This window comes from Cygnus atratus, chromosome 5 (genome assembly GCF_013377495.2).
Source record: "Cygnus atratus isolate AKBS03 ecotype Queensland, Australia chromosome 5, CAtr_DNAZoo_HiC_assembly, whole genome shotgun sequence".
Lineage (NCBI taxonomy): Eukaryota > Metazoa > Chordata > Aves > Anseriformes > Anatidae > Cygnus > Cygnus atratus.
In genome coordinates, this window is record NC_066366.1 from 31,537,472 (window position 1) to 31,559,635 (window position 22,164).

A 22,164-nucleotide genomic window follows, 5' to 3' on the forward strand; every position below is an offset into this window, starting at 1 on the left:
AGTCTTCAGAAGACTTTGGAAACCACTCTTCTAGTTTACTCTGTTCCTGGGAAACCTTCTCCAAGTATGGAAAATGCCCTTGGGTCAGTTAACTACAGGCATAGAGGACTTTATCACTGTACAGGTAACTACTGAGTACTGTATGTTTGCAAAATGCATAAAATCTGAGACACAAAATGGAGCATAGGTCTCTACTTCATATAGGCTGCTCTAGGATGTGTAAGTGCTGGGTTTTATCCAGTACGTCAGTAACTGTAACATGAAAGAAACGTAACCAAGCATTTAACTTTGAGTGCAGCGATATAAAAATTGTTGATGATGCCAGTCTCTTTACTCAGAAAATAATATCTCCCAGTATCAGAACTGTCTTGCCCTGATGCATGCAAATGCTGATGTATAAACGTGATGGGTATAAAGTGCCATAATTTTCTTAGTATCATCATCATGTCCTAACAGGAATGTATTATAGTATTTTACAACTGTTTGGTTAAAGACTAGTTTCAAAATTAATTTCCCAGAAGATTTCTTCTTACCTCTGTCAAGTGTAAAGATGTAGACAACAGCAGTGCCCCTGTCTCCAGTGAGTTTCCTTTCCTCTCCAAATCTTCCTTCACTGATGATACAAGTGATGGTCTAAGACACTGCTCCTCCTGTGGGAAGAGGATGTAGCTGAGCCAGAATGCCCATTTGATTTTGCTCTCCATTTTTTTGCAGAAGTGTCTATGTGTCTGAGAGCAGAGAGTGCTCACAGCTGGTCTTTTTTGTATTTTCAGCTTGTCAGAATGACCCCAGGCTAGGTATGGAAAGCACTCAAGGAAGAGAGTAGTGTGCTGTTTGCTGCCATGACAATTAGAGTTAGATGTCAGGCAGTTTGGTTACCTGGCTTTATCTATCCTCAAATTACTGAAATATGATATGTAAATGAACAAAATAATTCCACTTGGAGTCTTTGCTCTTCATTCTATAAATTGAGACCATCCAGATTTGTACAGTCAGATTTTAAATTAAATAACATTAGTTTAGTTGTTAATGCAGCCTCAGAGTTTTCTTCTTTTATGGTGTTCCCTGTGGAGTCAGTCAGGTAGGAGCAGAATAATTAGGTTTCACTGAAGGCCATAGAAATCATTCCAGATGGTCCTGTATGCATATAACTGGGCATTAACTCCACAGACATGGAAGTCTGTATGCAGAATCTGGGTATTCTTCTCCACAGGTTTCCTTGATGAAAGGATTCTGAACTTTCTTAAGATTCATTGCCTTTAGAGGGGTTTCCAAATGAACATCATCATTTATGCTAATGGTTCTCTGAACTAATCAGCCTTGGGAAAGCTGGCCTGGTCTAATAACAAGTATACAAGTATTTTTAGTGTCCTGTGGCAGGTCTTCCAAGGTCAGGCAGGTCTTCTTTTCTGGCAAGGCCAAAAAAAAAAAAAAAAAAGAGGAATGATTGTTCTCTGAATGCAGCTGCAAGAGTTCTCCAGGATGCAGCGCAGTCTGTGACCTGAGGCCAGACGATGCTCCTGCACTTTGTGGGCACAGCTATTTTTCATGCTGGAAATGCAGATGCTATGACACAGCCTACTGTTACTGGAGCTGCTAGTTCGTTATTCATTTGTTTTTCTGTGTTTGAAATGGTAATTTCCAGTGGGTACGCCTGGAGATGTTCGTGTGCTCTTTTCTTCATGCTCTTTAATTGAATAAAATCTCTGTAAAATAAAGCTAAAACACTGGATAGTATATTACATTCACCTATTTCATTTGATACACTTTTCCAGCAGCTTCTGTCTAAAGTTCAGTTGCATTTCTCTGGAAAATGTACAAAAACATAATTCTTACCTGATTTGCACAGTTATTATATATTTCCTTGCTTTTTTTGTCTAATTTAAGATACTGCCAGATTCAGTAGTCCTGGGTAACGATTGTAGCCACAGGCATTTACCTTGAGATCTTCACTAACCCTTGCAAACGTCCACCGCTTTCTCTCCCCTGTTGCAGGCAATCAGGGACACCTCCTCCACACCCCACCCTCACCTCTCCTACCTACAGCTCAGTTCTGCAAACCAAAGACCCAGTCTTGGCCTTGCTTGCTAATGAGCAAGAATCGGAGGCAGCCCAGCAGGAGCTGGAAGCTGCTGGCTGGTGCAATATCCTGTCAAGTGGTGGGGATGACACCTTTGGGGCAGGGGTGGTGGTGGTGATAGCTCCTGTGGGGTGCAGAGCTGTGCCTCTTTGCAGGCATGACAAAAGGGTGGCAGTGATGGAGGGACCCAGGGACAAGCACAGGATGGGATAGGTGCCCTCACTTCCTGACTAAAGCAAGGTACCATATCCCTTCCAGCTGCTGTTCTTGTCCTGTAGGAACCTTCCCTAGAGCAGTCATCCTTGGTGCTCCATCATCTCCAGCAATGGGAGGGGAGACCTTTACTTATAGAGAAGAGATGGGTGGGGCCTCAGGTCATTTTATAAAATAACTTGTCATTGACTCCTGCAGGAGTAAACCCTGCAAACATGTCTCAGGAACTGCTTCCCGTGGATGTGCCTGAATCGTTCTATTATATGTATCCAGGGAAGACCACGATACCATCAGATACCAAAGCACTGGAGGTAAGATATCAGCTTTAAAAGTTTGTTACAGGCCCAGTTAAGATGTATTTGACAGAAAACAAAACCTGCTTTTATGATTGTATTGATGTACATGGTATATACATGGTACTGTGCATACTTGCTGTCTGGTGGGACCAGGTGGCAATGCCTCTGCATGAAGGAGTTTTAAGGTGAAACATTTTTTTCATGGCTATCAGTGGCAAAAATCCTCTTGCCTTCACTGGAGCCAAAGCTTTCAGCTTTATGGGCAAAATGGAAGTCTGCCTATCAAGGAAACAGAAAAATTAGAGAAAGTGGAAAAAATGAACATGGACAGAGACAATGTTTAGGAGAGTGAATTGCCAGTGTAAACCCAGACCTACTTCCAAATAATATAAATAATAAAAATAAATAAGAAATGTTTTCCATACTTCACATTTTTAGGAAAGAAAAGCTCTTGTATTCAGTACAGCTTTTTGTTCCAGAATCAGATATAACTCTTACTAAAAACAAAGCATGTGTGTATCAATAACAAAATTTTTATACATTATGATTAACGTAATAACCTCATTCTCTTCTTGTAAAAGAGCTACGGACAGGATAAAACATGTGGAATGGGAAATTAATATAATTTCAACATTCCCAGTTCGCTCCGTTTTATTTTTCATTCTTTGTGTCATTTCAAGATTTGCATTTAATTTAATTTTAACTGAAGTATGTTATATATTTTTCTCTGTGCTCTCTGGGTAAGGACATGTCTCTTCAGGAAGTACTCTACAAACAGAAACAGAATACTTCTGATGTTTTTGTAGGAACTGTCTCACAGTGGTGTTTTCCTATGAAGCATTTCAGAAGTGGGCACTTTACATTTTGGAAGTGTTTTTGGACTTCTGTTTCCTGGGGGGAAAAAAATGAAATACTATATTTAAAATTTTGCAATTACAGTGTGTCTCAAGATTGAAGTGTGAACCCAGAGTAGACAGATTGGGATTATTTTTTTCATCAAGATTTAATGACTCCTGAGAGTGAGAGCAGGTTGCCAAAATAGCATATTCAAAACCAAAAACAAACCTTTGTTCACTGAATAAATTTAGGCACTTTTTGGTTATCTTACAACTAATACTGCTCCTCCTTCACTGACTTGTCGAAAGTGCACCCCCTTGCCCCCTGGATTTTGTGCCCATGTACACCAAACCATGTGGTGGTTTGCTCATTATGCTGAGTGCTGTGCCACAACAGGGTGTAACCAACAGCTGTTCTAATTGGGGTTTAAGCATGAGTTATTGCAAGTAGGAATTAATAATATATCCTGATAATACTGTTGTTGTTGTTGCTTTAATGTTATCGTTTATTTCTTCAGGATGAAGACGACTCAGACTTGGACTCGGACTCTTTGGATTCTTTTGATTCTTTTGATCCTTTTGGAGGTACTAGACCTCAAGAAGAAAATGAACGAAGTACTGAACCAGGCAAAGGTGATTTCAAGGTATTATGAATAAGAGAATTTTGAACCAAAAAGAGATGAAGGTTTTGTTTTGCTGAAAGGGAGAAGGCTCAGGCAAATAAATAATGATGTCAGGTGTTTGAGTGGTACAAGAGAAACACCCCTAAATTTATTGATTGGATAGTTTTATTCCACTTACATTTGTGATTTCCAGAATTGCTCATTGTAATTCTCTCTTACCTTTTATTAGAACTGTGCAGAATATCTGCACACTATTTTCATCCTTCACTTATTTGTAAAGGAAATCCATTGGTGCACTTTCTTTTTCGTCAATGCTTTTCATAACTGAAATGGTCAAAGATAACAGTGATCCCTGTTTTGCTGTAATAATTTTTCCAATGCAATCTCTAGTTTAGCAATTTATTGGGAAGTCCTAGATTATCGATCCCTGTCTTTTCACCACTTCTATGCTCCATCAGAAAAAAACTGTAATGGGGAATTTTATGAATAGAGTGATGTTTGAATGTACTAATTTCAATGATGGTTCAATAATTTTCAATTATGGTTCTCATTGTGATGAGAACTTTGCCATTTGTGCAGTAAATACAGGCATTGTTTCCTATCTGTCAGGATTAGAGAAGTGTAAATGAAGAATATGAATCACATATAACAATGTTTTCCAAAGAACTGTCTGATTCTGAGCTAGATAATTGTATGGCATTTTGCATTATAATTGATTTAGACACATTATATTGAGACAGAATGAAGCTTAAATAGGAACTTTATCTAGAAGTTGAAGTAATATTGTAAATGAGTAGGCAGGTGAGCTTTGCAATAAACTAGATATACATGGAGGTAGTCCTTGTAAAATTTAGGCAACAAAAACTTTTAAAGCAAATTCACATTCGCGTTCCCAGTTTTTTTACTTCTTTGCATACACTACTTTTTTCAAATTTTAGCTTTTCTATTTACCCAGTATTAGGATTTATATTAAAAAAAATAAAATCAGTCATTTAAAGATTTTACTCTATTTTCTCAGGATATATTCTACCAGTTTGGGGTCTTTTGGGCTTTTAATCTTGCAAATATTTAACTTGCAATCTCTGTTATCTCCAGTCTGCAGGGATACCAAAATTTTGAAACATTCATTAGGTGAAGAATTTTCTAGATAGAAAAAACATGATGAGAAAAAATGAGTTGATAAGACTTTAGTACAGTGTTTTCTACTTACAAGTGATAAGAAACCCAAAGTCATGAAGAGGGAAAGCAGAAAGATTTGAACTCCTGGTCTATAATTACCCATGATAATTATGCATATGACGGGTAACTTCTTGTCTTCATTTCTTAATCCCACACAATGATATGCTTGTTTTTGCATTATCTGCTCAGGATATAGGCTTAGATCAAAGACATTTCAGGGTGGTGAAATTTTGAGGAAGCAGATATGATAGTAGTAGACCAAAAGAAGCATCTTATGTGTATGGGATCATAACCTTCTTGTAGACCACTATACTGCACCTGTTTCTTACAGAAGGATTATTTTTCACATTTCAAAATTCCAAAAAATCATGACAATCCCTTGGTGATGGACAGAGTTGTTGTTATTGCATCTGGTTACGTGATCACAGTTTTCTCTTCTACGATTAGAACATAGCCCTGTATCCTATGTGCTTGTATGATTATCACTTCATTATTGCAGCATATCATGTGTTTGCATGAAGGACACATTACATGCTCTTATGTAAATGTTATGCTCCAATGTAAATATTTCATCACTGAAACGTTGGAAGACTTAAATGAGGGTTGCTGGCTGCTAAGAGGAATCAACTGTTGGAAATATCTATTACAGCAGATCCCAGCAAATGCATGTGCCTTTACGCCAACATGTTGATTTTTATCTGCATTAAGAAATGTATATTGTACAGGCTTTGACTGGTACTTTGCTCTATGCTAAAGCTGCAGTCAGAGCCAGATCTGGTGTTGCAGGCATCAGTGCTTATATTAAAATATTTAAGGATTGCAGCAGCTTTCATACAACAATTTATGTGGAGGAAGGAAAGTGAAATAATGGATGTATAGTTCTGAATACAGCATGAGCCATGCCCTAAAGAGGCTAAGATACCTCATACTTTCAGTGAATGGTACTTCATTTCACTGCCAGGCAGGGACTCCTTGTTCTTTTAGAGTTTATGCTGCTGTGAGAACAGCAGCACTTTAACAGAAGAGGGACAGGTTAAACTCTTCACCCCGCTGCAAAGCAGGAACTCTGGTTTCCACTGGGTTTTGGAGCTGAAAGCAGCTCCTAAGATCATGGGAAAAGTGGGGAGCTTCTTCCCTGCATGACAAGGTTAGGAGGAGGTTGAAGCTGCTGCCTCTTATACAGGCTAGATTTAGTTATGAGAAGCAGCAGCACGTGCTGTCACTGAGCTTGGAGTGAATCAGGATTTGAAGCAGGCATGAGATCCCTGCTGCTGAAATGGTGCGCTCCAGCATGCCTCCTGCTTCAAAAATAAGACAAAGGAAGCCACTTCCAATTAGCTCTTAGCTTTGAAATAAGGTCTATCTTACCGACATTTGACATTGAAAATGTAAAACATGTCTGCCTGAGATAGACCTCCAGATTGCACTGAGAATCAGTAGTCATACACAGAGATTTTTCAGAGGGTGATGCATGTCCTGTGGTAATGTCTGCCTTAGGATGAGACTCCAGAAACGCCTAACAGCTGTCCAGTGTAAACACCTGTTTTAAAGCTATCTGGAATTACGTGTGACGAGTCTCAACCCTCTGTCAGATGACCCAGTTAGTGTCTTTCTCTCATGTTTGTTCTGGTTATGAAGAGCAAAACAGGACAAGAGCTGTGTGTTTTCACTGATGGCCTATCTTATTCCCCTGGCTAAAATTCTACATGTAGAAATAATTTTGTATGTGTAGTTGAATGTTTTATGTTTTCAAATGGACATACTTTTCAAAATTGGAAGAAATCCAACTGTTGAATAAGTGGAAATACTAAAAGATGGAGAACAATTTTAAGAGTACTGATGTAGCAAGTAGCTTGAGTTGTCAGTAAAATAGTAAACCTCCTCAGAAGCTGTGATCACAGTGCACTGACAGTACCAATGTTGTGCTGATCAGTATCTGAAATCCCTCTTTTTTTTGGAATCACGTTTCAAGCACAGCACCACGTGTACGCTTATTCCTTGGAAATATTCAGAAGCCCAAGATGGATATGTGTATGAGGAAGCAGTGATCTGAAGGACACAATTCCTGTGGTCTAGTCTACACCTGTCATGCTGCTGCAGGCACAGGTGAATTTTCCCTGTTGAAACCAGGATTATCATGGCTGTATGCATGAAAGGAGTGTTTCTGTCTGGCTGTGAGAGTGTTTGACTCCAACAACATCCAAGCAAGACTTCTGTTAACTCTGTTGAAAAGGAGGTCTGATTAGAAGTTATGTTCCTAAAACATGCAACAAGCAACTTGTGAAAACCAGCCTGTGGCAGCTGTATTGCTGGCATCTGTCCCCTTGGCACTCTCCAGGCTCCTGTGCAGCCGCAGCCCCAGTGTCTGGAGGAGGTGAAAGAAGGAAGCAATTAGAGCAGCTGCTTTTCCGGTGTGGAGCCTGGGTTCCTCAAGAATGAGGAAGAACTTCAGAGACGTCACCAAAACCAGCAGCTAGCCACGCTTAACCCGGGCAGGCGTGCCATGGTGGGCTCCCCTGGCATGTCCCATGGCAGTGGTTGATGGGGCCTGGCTTGACTAAGTGACGTGCACAACCTGAAGAATCCCAAATAGGCCTATAGAGATACCCCACAGAAACCTGCGGATACACACTGTCTAAAGAGATCTGATTCACAGATGGCTCAAGATGGGCACTTCTTCACACAGCACCAACTCTAGATGCACTGTCAGCAGCGAAGTGTTTTAGTTCCTTTGATTTGGTCCCTGGCTGCCATCTAGTTAAAGTAGCGCCCGGAGATGAAGAAAGGAGTGCCCTGGTGACATCCTGTGCATGATTTCATCTCAGCAGAATGTTTCTCTGGGCCAGGATTGCAAGGGGACGTTAGTAAAGGTAGGGAAGTTATCTTTGCCAGGAAAGGCTGCTGTGCCAGTAGATGACACAGAAATGGATAGAGGCATTACTATTGGGTGTGCAGGGAAAATGTGTGGGTGGAGAGGAAGCTCTTTTCATGGTTTTCATAGATAACTTTTTTTCAGCTTGATCTGTAGAAGTGGCCTTTTTCAACTGTTGTAAAAGTAAATTTATTTATTTATAAAGGGCAATAATCAAGACTGAGAATGCGTTGTCTGCCCCTGGAAGTTTAAGAGCAAATTCTCCTCTGGAGTCAGTGACGTTGGACGACTGTTCTCTGTTTTGGGCAAGCAGCTACCATATTCTGATAACTGATCAAATATCTATGGTAAAACAGGCAGCTAACACAGAAAAACAAAATATGCATTGACCTGGTGTATATTTGACCATACTGTTATGCAACTGTGAGGCTGGGGTAATCTACAGTAGGCATGGTGGAGTAGTGAATGTCTGTACCATTGAAATCACAAGCTAGGAAGATGCTGCTAGCAATAGCCCATGTTGGAAGAGTCTGTTAGATGAAGAAGTCTAAAGGCTGAAGAAAGGCATGGAGAGAAAAGCAAGTAAAAAAGGTAAAGAAGAATAACCATTCTCTGGTCTCATGGACTCATTAGGAAGAACTGTCATTTTGGAGCTCCATAGCCAATTGCAATGTGACAGGATGTATATTATACAGCTAAAATAGTGGATTATTTACACCTGTGCTTCTTGAGATGGATGCATGCCACACATACCTACATGTGAATTTGAGTGTGACTTTAGAGAGGGCTGGGATAGACATAGGGACACACAAATATGTCAGGAATGTAGACTGCCTGGAATCCCTGGAGCACTCATGACAGAGAAAATTCTGTTTTCAGATTCTTACTAGACTGGGTGGGAGAAAGTTGGATCATTCATACAGTGCAGGAATCCTTTATTTCCACCAACACAGTAACTTGGTGCCAAGTTTCATACTACAGTATTCTCTCTTTAGAGAACTGGTGGAAAAGTGGAAGAGAATATGAAGTCTGCTCTATGTTTGATGGGGCTGCTGTTTGAAAAATCCCAGTAAAACTTTGTTTTCCTGGGAGTACAGATAAACTAGCAGTGTAAGCTTTGCTTATGCACTGGCATCCCAGCATGCTACATTGTTTGCAGTTCTGTTATATGAATATCTACATAAAGCACAATTTGGGAAACACTGAAATGAAGACAGGCTAGCAGACTGACAATCAATGAAACAGTCACAGAGTGGCTAAATCAATCTTGCTTTTGTTAAAAGCAAAACTATAAGGTTACAACGCTAGATGATGGTTGTCCCAGGCAGGACTCTGCCTGGGGTCTTTCACCATGCAAGGCAATGCTAAAAACCCTTGGTGTGTGGAACAACGTGACAGAGCAGCAACACTTTTTTGTAAAGACATCATAATAGGTTTTAAGTAAACTGGATAACAGAACTTATATCCTTCATTTTAGGCACGCGTAGCTGGTATTTTCTTTGTATAACTATACCCTAATACATTATGTTACGATTGTCACAGTTTAAATACAACTCCTTTGTTTGATAAGTTACTGAAATTAATTAAAATAGCAAATTCTCCAGGGAGCAGTAGAACTAATGAGATCTGACCACCGGGTGATTTCAGGTCTCCTCGGTTTTGGTACCCCACCAGCAGGTGGTGGGGCTGTCTGGCTGCTGGCTCATAGCATCTGCCTCTCCCACAGTGTGAGTGCAGCAACCGACTTGTGTCGCTTCTATGAAGCCACTGATTCTTTGCGAAACTTCAGGATGTCTATTAGTGAAACCCACATGTCTGAGAATCAATTTCCCCGTGTCAGATGGGGAACTTTGGCCAAATTTGACATTAGAAAGTCATTACATGGGGACCAGGGGACAGGTGATCAGATGGCAGCAACTGAGTAATAATCATTTAAAAAACAAACAAACAAAACAAAAAACAATCAACCAAGCCAGTGCACTTCCTGAATGTGTCTTATCTAAAAATCTCAAACTGCTTTGAAAATATGGAATCAATCAGTTCTTACTCAAGCAAGGGAGCCATTTGCTTGAGGAAGTATAACTGGAACTGATCCATGAGCTGGCAGCACCTTGTGCAATCTCCGAACTCTCCTGAGCTGAACAGCTCCACGCTTATGCAGATCCTACTGAACAATGAGTTTCTGCCTTCTAGGGCATATCCTGGGCTCCAAGGTGCCCAGGCTCATTCCTAACAGGTGAGTGTGGTGATCCACCTTTGCTAATTACCCAGCTGAGAAGAAGATAATTAACTGGGTGGGGAACTTTGTTAATATGGCTGTACTGTTTCAGAAATGTGAGTCTGTGTAGAGCATGGGGTAGCTCTGAGGACATACCACTCTATCAGTTATTGCTTGCAAATTTGGCAGCTTCTGTTATGCTTCATTGAAACAGAATGCAGGTGAATTGCTGAGAGTGAATTTCATGAAATAAAAGTACTAAGGCAGAAAGCAAGGATTTCTTGTGGCACATACAGGAGGATACAGAACCCTTTTTAAGATCTCAGTGTAACTTTTTAACATAACATGATGTGTTATGGAAGGTGAGAGAATTTTAAACACATGTAGAAAAAATAATTTGTTGTAACAGAAGAGGGCTAGTTGTCTTCCCATCTGAAATTAAAGTATTTTTTGTTCTGTTCTATTAAAAAATAAAATAAAAATAATTGGCAATAGTATACATATTGTTTTAAGCGAGGTTCTTCCAGCCTCTCTTTATCTGTCTTAACATCTATTTTGTCTGCTTGTTTATAGTCATTCTAGGAAGTTTCTGAAGTGCTATAGAAATAGAAGGATGCTCCTAAATGAGAGGAAATCAGTTTATAAAAATAGCAATTGTCAAACAGAATGATTTGGAGGGTTCCGCTGTAACCGCTTATGCAGGTAGAAATGTTTCTAGGAGTGTGAGGAAATGGCCATGTGTTACAGTAGCAGGAAATGCTGATTTATTTATTGGCTTTGTTAGAGTAGCCTTTTGCAGACAGGGCTGAGCCAGAGATGGCTTTTTGGAATGAGCCAGCAGGAAATCACCTTCCTTAGGAGAAGGAAATCACGTTATCCTCTAATAATAAATAGGAAGAGGTGCCTGCAGTCACAAAATCTGGAGTGACTTGTTTTATAGAAGATTTTGACTGAGATATTTAAAGGGGCCAGAAGAACTTAAGCTCTTTCCTTTTTTAGGGTTTTTGAAGGGGGTGTTAATTTTTTTTCTCAAAGGCAACCCATACCTAACTCCTTAAACCCTTAAATCCTCTGGACATAATTCTCAGTCATTAGTTTATGAAGAACTTGTGATTTAGAAAAGCTCAGCTCAGATTATTGCTTTTTTGTTTGTTTGTTCATTTTTTATTGTTGTTGTTTGCTTGTTTTTGTCTTGGAGAGTTGTAATGGGGAAAAAAAAAGAGAGAGATTAAGAGATGGCTGTTCCATGTTTTTGAAGCAGAAGTCAAAAACACCTCTCAGAGCAGTGCTTAGCACCATGCAACAACAGCTGTTCTCCACAGATATCTTTTCAGTGCAATGGGACTTCATAGGTGGATACCACAGTGACTGTAACTTTGAGGAAGAATACCAGTATTTTGACAACTACATCATGGTGCTCACCAAATCATTTGTTGTGTTCAAGAGACTTATTGTAGCTATATTCTATAGCATTTGCAATCATTTTGCATACAGTCTCATTTGACATGAATATATTCCTTTCTTGTTTGCTCTAATGAGCCAACCAGCCTCTGAGTGACACAGTATTAAGACAGTAGAATGTATAAAATGTTCAAATAAGGCTTCTTTAATAGCAGAAGCTTTTGACAAATAAAAAGAAACCACACCTGGCTTGGAATGCCCTTAAACTGCAAATTGCTGCAGGCTAGGAAAACAGTTATAGGAAATATCACTTTGTATTTCTCTGTATTCCTCAAGCCCACCAAGACCATGGTAAGGCAGGGGGTCCAGAGCTCTCTGCTCTAACCCCCTACAGTTATCCTTGCACCATTGCTTTTACTCTGTGTTGTTGCAGATTTTCATCTGCAGAACACTGAGAAGGTTGAAATAGTTCTTATTGACTGTATTATTGTTTTGTAGCACTTGATTAGGTTGCACATTTATTTTTTTTCTGCTGAATTTTTTATTCATACTCTGTTTCCTACCATTCTCTAGATAGAATCATCTCCCTGCTACCTGCTGACCGTGAGGATCATCCGAATGAGAAATCTCCAGCGAGCAGATGCTTGTAAGTATCTCTATTGTTCTTTCAAATATCTCATTTTCTTGAAAGTACTTAGGAGATAACTGGACACTGTAAACACAAAGGTAAACATCAAAAAAGTAAAGTTGATGGCATCAGTAGGATATATCTAAACAAATACATTACTTTGGGATGCCTGCTTATTAGATAACTATAAGAATCAAGATCTATTTTATCCTGCAAGGATAAATGGTTAAATGAGAATATGTATATAGTATGGAAAACAGCATATTGTTCAAAAGAAGGTAAGTGGTATGTCAGAGTACTGGCAAAAAGTTTTCTTTATAACTATAAAGCAACCTTTTGCGAGTATTTCTAAAATAATCCAGTGTTTATTTAAACTAACTGTTATAAACCAGGTCAGTCCTTGTTGCTTCCTGCTGTTTCACTGAATGTTATTTCAGTGGTTTCTGGGTGAAAAGTGAATGTGCTTTTGAGGATAAGTACTTTCTCCCAAAGAAAGGAAATTTTCTGACATGTACCGATGAAAAAGACTGTATTCTTATGCCCACCAGTAAATTTGCAGTTTTTCTAATACATTTATAAAAACTGAGATTCATGAATTTAGATATACTTCCAATGTTCTCTAAGAAGTTTCTTGTCAGTTTCTAACAAGCAGAAGTGATGCTGAAGGATTGCTAAGTAGACATTTATCAGTGTTGCTGACCCTTGCTGCTGTGCCTGTTCATCCTCTAGCCCAAAGGATACCTCTGTGTGGCTGGCACATATGAAACCTGGAGGAATAGAACAAAACAAAAACCAGCACCAAGCAAGAGAATGAGAGCAAGATCCCCCCTCCAACCTCTGTGGTTGTCTTGTTTTTCTGCAAGGTATATCAGAGGACTTCCCTGTGTCACAGCTCTGAGTGATATATATTAGCCATATCTTAGGTTGTTTCATTGGGTCACACTCTCTGCACTTGCACCTTGCTCCCTGTCCATGGCTGTGGCACATGTGTGATGATGCAATAAAAGAGAAAAGTTTCATCAAGGACTTGTCTAAGCTCTTCTGCATGTCAGGTGACAAGACAAAATCACAGATAACCAGGTTGTAGAAGGGGATTGTGCAAGCAGAACTGAAGCAGTATTTTGAATTAAATGCACAGCTAACTAGTTTGCCTGCACCCACTCATATAATTAAAGATTGCTTGATATGCTTTGTATCTCAAAGTACAATTAATATGCAAGAAGGATGAATCACATCAGTAGAACAGAGTACTTTGTAAACTAAGCAGGCATTGATCTCCAGTGATAAACCAAAGTCATGGCATAGTCATACAGAATTACATTGAAAACATTTTAAAATCATTATTATTACTTCTGGGAATCGAAACATGAATGCCTGTTTTTGCAGTTTCAAAATTATTTGAAGCATTATCTGCATAGATTTTCCCAGATGAAAAACAAAAATTAAAATAACAAACAGTCCTACAGAATTAAATCAATGCTCATAAAGAACTCTGAAAGGGATATATTCACTAGGTCCACCACAGATTAGCTTGTTTCTTCTACTCTGTAGAAAGGTGCAAAAGGGCTATTGCCCAGCAGTAAAATGATTAAGAATTTCTCAAAGTGCCCCATCCAAGATAGACATTTTTGCTTCCTGGAAATGTATAGACTGAATACTGGAGTTGGACAAGTAGTAGACAATTAAAAGTGATGTTTTAAGACAGAAGGAGGCCAGCCTTAAAATCTAGGCACTAAATCAACTCTGTCTACAAATGAAATAAAGACAAGCAGCTTTCTTTGCAAGGAAAAGATGCAGATGAGACACTTTGTCCCTCCTTCAGAGAGGTACTTATGTGCATAAGCAAGGCAAAATGTGCAAGGCAGCCAGGCTGGCCGGGCTGACTAGACCAACCCTCACCAGGGAGACATTTAAGATTAGCAGCCAATGTTTTCAATTTTAGCAGTTTCCTAGCAGCTTGCTGCAAATATGCATCAACTTTGTGCTGCAGTGGTTCTCTGTTGTCTATTAATGAGGCTCTTGATGCTGCTTATTGTTCGTCTGTACTCACGGGAATTGTGAAGACCCGGGTGTGTCTCCCACAACTGAATGCAAGAAGGATATGCCTATGAGTAGAGCAGAAAGCAAAGGGTTGTAGTATTCAAACAAAACATCTGAAGTGACATCCCTGAGAATCACTGTTCGCACTGTCATCAGTCTGTGAAGTCCATTATGCTGTCTGTGCAGGGGAAAAAGATACTGCTGGGGTAATTTCTGTTGCTTCTGCCTGTGGGCTTGAACACAGAGCAGACAGGTAGCCCTTAGTAAACCTTTTTCTTCTCTCTGTGATTTTGTTCCTTAAGAAAAGGAAGAAACCTGAATGTTGAAGGCAGAATTTCCTCTTGACTAGCATAGTCAGAAATAAAGTACAAGGAAGGGGGCTAAGAGAGAAAAGTGGTGGGAAGGTAGGAGTGAGTTAGAGTTAGAGCAGAAGATAATACTCCAGACAGGACACTTAAGCTGCTGTCAGAACCTAATGATACATACATGTATGTGTATGTGTATTTTAGTTCAAGATGAGATATGGAAAGTGGGAAAGACCAGGAGAGGGTTAGGGCATGCCAAATATTTTCTAAGCTAACTTTTCTATCAGAGAAATTTAATTTTTTTGACTCTGCAGGAATATGTTAATTTCTCCACATTTTTTTTTTAGAAAAATTACAGCAGATTTTTTTTTTCTGTATTATAACATTAAAACAAGTAGAAAAATAATAAAAATAATAAAATGTCAATTGATGAAGCACAAAACATTATGTAATTTCTCAAGCAATTTCTGAATTTCAGTTCTTCGTGCTAACATGAAAAGAAAAGCAGGGAGCTTTTTTGAACACATACACTTTCAACAACATAAAATGCATCCTCCACACAGTTTGATACAGAACAAATGGCTGTAGGGAGACATATTGCAAAACCATAAGGACAAGGAAAGAAAAGCAGAAGACAAGAAAAAACTCCTGTTGCAGCCCAGCAAGTTTTTGTCTTTCTGCATGAGTAGATGTGCAAGCTCTGTTCTCCTGACCTACCTGCAGAGTCCTTACCTGCTGCTGCTGAAGGGTACTCACCATTTATTATCATCACTTATCTCTCTCAAAAGTTCCTTATCAAAAGACGCCCATTCTCAGAGTTAGTTACTTTTTTCATTATGTATCTGCTCATTTTACTGTTAAGAAATGTCTGTGTGAGAGAAAGTTTTGCAGTGCTAAAGGCTCCTTCGCTATTTTGTATGAACTGTATGAAGATATATAACATTCCCTTTGCACAGAGTACATCATGTACTTAGCTGTAGGTATTTGAGATGTGCTTTAATTTGGGTGACTTTGAGAAATAGGATGGAATATCCTTCACTAACAGGAAAATCTGATGCTGTTTTATACACATCACTGTCATCCATAACTCACATAAGGAAGAACAGAAAACACCTCCTGTTCTAGGTCATCTTATTGTCTGTGCTTTTTCCTCTCAGAAGGATATCTTGAAAAGAATTGTGTTACCTCAGGCGTTTCTGCCTCTAAATAAATCACACTTGGTGTTGGTACCATAAGATCACCTTTTCAGTCTCATGCAGCACTGCTTACTTTGCCACATTAACAGTCCTCTGTCTCTTTGTGCTCTGTGCCCTACTCAGTAAGCCAGGCTGATTGTTACGTGTCGTTGTGGTTGCCTACTGCAACAATTGAAAAGTCCCGCACCAAAACCATAAGAAACTCCAACGACCCAGTGTGGAATGAAACCTTCTACTTCAGGATTCAGAGCCAGGTCAAGGTAAGGAGCCAGAGTTGTCTGCTTGAAGCATCCTGAAGATGTTTGTGTATGGTGGGTCCTATCTATCCCATGAACCATGCCCAGGAATTGTTTAAGATACAGTGTAAGATAAGAGACTGTTCAAATTATTGGTCATTAAAGATGGCTGAGTGCCCATGCCTGGAAACATTTGATGGTGCTGTTTAAATTGCTTAGAGAGGCGTAACCACAGAGTTCAGACTTAAATTAGTACAGCAAACCTTAGACGTTAAATAAGCAGTAGAGATTCTATAGAGTTTGTTGGAAATGATGTGAACAAGCAGGGGTCTCAGAATTCAGACTTTTTGTAGAACTCCATCCCCACATGGCCTTTCCTTGCAGCTGATACACTGTGAAGGGAAACTTCATATCATGCCAAAGCTCTGTGGAACACATTCGTGCATTGGGTCCTACTAATGCACGTATAAGACAAAGGTTTGGTGTGTAACTGGTGTGCCATGCATCTCACGTGCTGCTGAACAGTGTGGAAGTGCAACAGCAGATAGCACCTGCTTCTGATATTTCTCCCCAGTATCTTTTCTGCAAAATGGATAAGCTTTCTGTGTACCCTGGTTTACTGAATGTGAACTTGTGGGCAAACACAGTTTCTCCTGCGTTGTGGAAGCACAGTGGCTGTGCCTCATGGATGTGCTATATCACATTTCTGGTGTCTCTTGCCTACCCAGGCAGCTTTATGATCCGCACTGAATGAATGAAAAGCTGCTCTTTGCTGTTTGAGACCTTATTGGCCTATCCCTGGTGGGATGGTGTTGGAAGCACACCGTCTTTGTATTTTCAAGTGCCGATCTACAAAAACTGGCTTTTACAGGAGTATAACATGATGAAAAGAATATTTTTATTCAAGATGTTTTCAGTCTGCATAGCCTGATACAGTGTGTATGAATGCTAGCCTAGTGTTACCAGAGGGCCAGGGACTGAGCACTTTTCTCAAGTTTTAGGCAGAGTAGAGACTCTTACCAGTCAGTGCAAGGTAGATAGAAAATCTGGAAGCTGAATAAGCTGTCATGTAGATATAGCAGGTGTATTACTCATGTTGGGGCAATTAAGCTGAAATGGGGAAGAATTCATATTCAAATTATAGTATGTTTCTCCCGAGAAAGATGATACTTAATTCCTCAATTTTTGTTCCCACACACATTCCCAATATTCCTCCTTCCCTAGAGTCAGTGATGTCCAGACTTTAGAAACTCTAAAATCCCTCTGCTTCTCTTTCCAGAATGTGCTGGAGCTGACAGTGTATGATGAGGATTTTGCTACTCCAGATGACCATCTCCTCTGTGCACTCTTTGATACTGCTAAACTTCCAATTGATAGAACAGTGCTCCTGTATTTTAAGCCCAGCTCAACGGTGAGATTGTGAGATCAGTGCCTGCATGATCGGGCAGAATGGAGTGTAGAGGGCACACTTACCTGAGTTTTCAAGCCTTATCTATAAATTGTAATGTATTGCTGCTTCCTGGCTTATGTATCGCATTGCTTTGCCCTACTTCGATGTCTCTGGCAATGCATATTGCAGCTCTTCTCTGTGTTATCTTCCATGAAGAAGTCCTTTTTGGCTACAGCTACTTGTCAGCATTAGTTAATGTTCTTGGCACAGTATCCTTGTTTTATTTCCTGTGAATGAACTCAGGGACTGTTGCTCCAATTTGTCACTGATCTAGCAGCTATGTGACTCCATCATTTAGATCAGGTAGGGGTTTAAAATATAGCAACCAAGAAACTAGTGGGGAATTATACAATGATTCCAAAATCTTGGAGTGAGGTTTCTGAATCCACTGCGGATCACTTGCCCCAATAAGGTGTACTTTAATTGCCATTCAAAATATAAATACGAAAAATGCAGTCATAAATCTGGATTGGAGAGCCCCTCCTTGTGGTATTTTTATAAATGGTTAAAGAACATATAACTGAAACAGTGTGATATGTGGGGGAGAGATCTAACTGAGCAATCTCTGAACAATACCAAAGCTGCACAGCTGCTACAGAGTGAACAATCTGTAAAGAAGTTTTTTCCAGGTAATTCATAGCCACTGCCCTCTGCTCCTTTGATTGCATCTCCTTTCACATCAAAAGCATGCCAGGCAGGAAATCTGAAGGTGTTCCTGTGTATACCCCAGCAATGTCCTCTGCTGTGCACTGCAGTGTTAACTCAGCCAGTGATAAGTACTAGTGTATTGTGATTAGTGTTGTTTTGTGGCTGTGAATGACTGATTTACCCATCCATAAAATGGGAAAAAAGAGTCTTGATTCTCTTTGAGATCTATGGATAAGATCAGTGAAATATCCTGCAACTTCTTGCTACCATGGACAGATTGTTTCTGGTAACTAAACTAGGTCACTCATGACTAGTTCATACTTATCAACATTGCCTTATTGTGTGTTGCACAACAGTGACTGAATCACTCAGTAATACCAGTCTCTGTTTACTATGTTAACATGATGGTGGAAAGTGCCTTAACTTTCAAGCTAATAGCAAGGACAGTTCATTGTGGAAGAACAGTGACAGGAACAGACAGGGAAAAAAGGCTGAATTGAGACAACAGAACAAGTTGCAAATTCTTTTACTGGAGCAACTTCACAGTATGAGATAAAAATACAGGTGGTTTTGATATATCTTGTAGAAGGTAGATGGTGAGGAAAGAATTGTTAAACTATCTGGTTTGAAATGGTTGCTTCAGACCTTCCAGTCAGGTACGTTTATCCCAGGCTGTATATTGTATCCAAATACTTCAATATTGCGTGCTGGAGACCCAGGTTTAGACAAGGGAGAAAGCATTACATAGCTACTTCATTTAATTTCTTGTTCTTGTTTCCAGGCCAAGGAGGAGCTAGAGGTTGAATTCAAACTGGAAGCCATGTAAGTGATAGGCTGATTGTTTAAAGAATGCAAAAATCATTAAATGCTAAAACACAGAAACAGCACTAGAAGCCTCACTTTGTGGGATTTCTGTTAAAAAGTGCCAGATTTTTCTTCATTGCTGCAGCCTGTACTGGAGTTAAACACCTGGCTGATCCCTCCTGACAGCTTGTTCTGTATGTAGCTGTTTTCAAAATGCATCTCCCAGCATTGTCTCTTCCACCCCCAACATCAGACTGTCTTTTGTGGGACATTTCAGAAGACTTTCCAAGAGCGTGTGCATAAGCTTGTGTGTGCATGCATGTCTATCAATCTTTTCATGCCTGTTTTTGTATCTGCACTGGACAGACTTCTGATGCTGAGCCATTCTGGTTAGGTTTCCTTTGTATCTCAGCCTCCTTTGATTTTTCCCTTGCAGCACTGTTTTGGTCCTACAAATTCTCTTTCTTCCCTTCTCAACACAGTGTCAATGTTTGATGCTCTATTGCAGAGCTTTTCCTCCAGCATGATCTGATTTTTTTTCCTGTAATTCATATCCTCTGTCCCTTTGATTGTATTTGCATACAAGCAAATACATAGGGCTGGCCTTCCCTACAGGGATATGCTGCTGTATTAACATGTTACCGATGAAATATATGTACTCCATATTCTAGTTACAGGAAGAATTTGACTGCCTAGCTGCAGTTTCCATTTTCATTTTTCATGAGATTGCTCTGCAGAAAAGTAACCATGATGCAAATCACTCAGCTTTGGTATTGGGGCAAGTCCCTTCAGAGCAGTGCTCAGTCCAAGCAAGTGTGGGAAGGAGCTTCTTGTGTAGTTGCTGGGGTTCCTCGGGCGGTCATCCTTCTAAATGGGGAAAAAGAGCAACACCATGGACAAAGATAAGTAGGCATAAGTTTGATCTAAAAATCCATGTTTTTCTTTTTCTTATCCAAGGTCTAGTCCTCATGAAATCATTGCTACCAATGGAGTCCTAGTGGTATGTCTTTTTCCTAAGAATTTTTCTGTAACTGTTTCCTTAATACAAAGGGTAAGGAAAGGTGGGGTTAGAGAAACTGTGGACTATAAGATACCCAGTATGCCAATTCTTTCTCTTTCACTTGTATCCTATTGTTTTCTGTTTGTACTGTATTTCAAGATCCCTCTCTGCCCTTCCTCTGGTATGAGTACTGCTTCAAAAATGTACCACTCTTTATCAAAGCACAGTCATACGACTGTGAAGCCACTTGCTGATAACCTAACCAGCTCTTTTCCCCCATGGGAGATGAGTCATGCCTGGTGGGTAAGCTCAGCACTAAATAATTGACTTAGCATAATTAGATTGTATGAAAGAGAAGCGAATGCCATAAAACAGAACAAACAAAAACAACAACAAACCAACCAACCAAACAAAAAATCCACACCATTAATAGCAATGCTTTTTCAGAAAATGTTTTCTGTTACTGACTCTAGATCTCTCAGCACCACATCTTTTATTTATGGTTTTCCCCATGTGATCTTTTGTATACATGCTAGTATCTTGAAAATGCTCCAGATTTTCTTCTTTGATACCTTCCTCTTATTATGCCAAATCATTTTCACTAGAGGACGCTCTACAAGTCTCTTCAAAGCTTTTCCCTCTTTTTAGTGGCTACTAGACAGAAGTCCAGAAAAGACAGGTGATTAGACACTTCAGGCAATTAGACTTTCCCAAAAGCCAACTGATTTATAGCTCTCAGTAACGGATGATCTTTCTCGCTTATTCTCTGTCTTTTACAGTGTCGTGAACTTTGTTGCTTGGAAGTTGAAGTGAATGAGAAGGAGCAGAAAAAATCAAGTAAGGTTATTACTTTAGTATCTATTTAACAATAACCACATGCCTGCTGATGAGAGGATGCCTCTGTCCTATAATAAATGATGAAACAAATCGTATTTGCATTATTCAGTGTGATTAACACCAGGCAAATCCATTAGGTTGTTATAATCCTCAGTGACTGCATCTCATACTCCCTTAGGTATATGCCGATAAGGCCTATTAGAACTGACAAAGTTGATATGGTATGTTGTATGGTATGATGGTATGCTATGATGGTAGGTTGTACCTACCAGGAAGAATATTCAGAGTCCTCTTTTTAAGAAAATAGTCCCAGCACTTTTTGCACTCCTTTCAGAATGTTTTCCATTAGACAAAGCTGTGGTCCAATCTCTACACCTCTGCTGTCTGCCTTTAATCAAGACAGCACAATTTACCAGTTAAATCATACTGATGTTTGTCATGTGCTTTGTTTGCTGTTTTAGAGAAAGAGCTTTCCCTTACTGTGAAAGGTTCCTTTGAAGGGACACAGGATATCATACTGGGCCCCGACGGAGTGGTCAGCCCATCAGGTCCCACCAAGTTCCACTACATCAAGTATGCAGAGCCAACGCTGGATGTCATGTTGCCAAAGAAGAGGCGCTACCACCCTGTATGTTGCAAATGGCCTTAATATTGAACTGGCCATGAGTCACACTTTAGGAGGTGGGAGGAGGCAAAGAGGGTAAACCAATGACTATTTTGGTCCTAAAGCATGTTGTTTTCCCAGTGGACCTGTAGGTTCAGTACAGAAACAGGCTCCCCAGTGCTGATGCTCAATTCGCTGCCTATGGGAAGGAAAACGACAATTGCAGAGGTGAGCATCACTTCCAGGAACAAAAGGTCACTCAAGTAGAAATCATTCTTTCTGTGAGCCCCCATAATACTGTTCCACTGGAGTCCTGTAGATATCTGCTTAGAAGGTTAGAAATATTCTGAATTTTTCTCAGACCTTGAACAAACAGGAGCTCTGTTTCTCTGGTTGTTTTCTCCATGGAAACAGGTTGTCTGTCCTTTAGTCTCCATTACGTGCCATTAGCAGCAGATACAGCAACCTGCAAGAATGCCAGAAAATATGATGATTCCTTCACTTCACAGGATTTCTCCCTGTTTACCCAAAGACTCATGCTTTTGCTTAGTGTCCAAATAAAAATTTGCCCCTTGGACACACACTAGGAAATAGTCTATAAATATGCCTTCAGTAGACCATGTACTTCAAAGGACTGTATATAAAAAGTATAAAAAAACATTACATATAGTATCAGAATTTAAAATAATGTAATAAGA

At 39.7% G+C, this 22,164-nt stretch overlaps 1 protein-coding gene across 1 annotated transcript in view; it reads left to right on the top strand.

The window, feature by feature from the left end:
- Nucleotides 1-2,508: 2,508 nt before the first annotated feature.
- The window catches only part of LOC118244261 (cytosolic phospholipase A2 epsilon-like), a 31,832-nt gene continuing 12,176 nt past the window's right edge, over nucleotides 2,509-22,164 (top strand). The window contains exons 1-10 of the mRNA XM_035539134.1: nucleotides 2,509-2,604; nucleotides 3,944-4,069; nucleotides 12,292-12,364; nucleotides 16,011-16,147; nucleotides 17,403-17,534; nucleotides 19,003-19,043; nucleotides 19,983-20,025; nucleotides 20,805-20,862; nucleotides 21,324-21,490; nucleotides 21,608-21,694. Of these exons, the coding sequence (XP_035395027.1) occupies nucleotides 2,509-2,604; nucleotides 3,944-4,069; nucleotides 12,292-12,364; nucleotides 16,011-16,147; nucleotides 17,403-17,534; nucleotides 19,003-19,043; nucleotides 19,983-20,025; nucleotides 20,805-20,862; nucleotides 21,324-21,490; nucleotides 21,608-21,694 (960 nt within the window). The remainder of the gene's footprint in view (nucleotides 2,605-3,943; nucleotides 4,070-12,291; nucleotides 12,365-16,010; nucleotides 16,148-17,402; nucleotides 17,535-19,002; nucleotides 19,044-19,982; nucleotides 20,026-20,804; nucleotides 20,863-21,323; nucleotides 21,491-21,607; nucleotides 21,695-22,164) is intronic.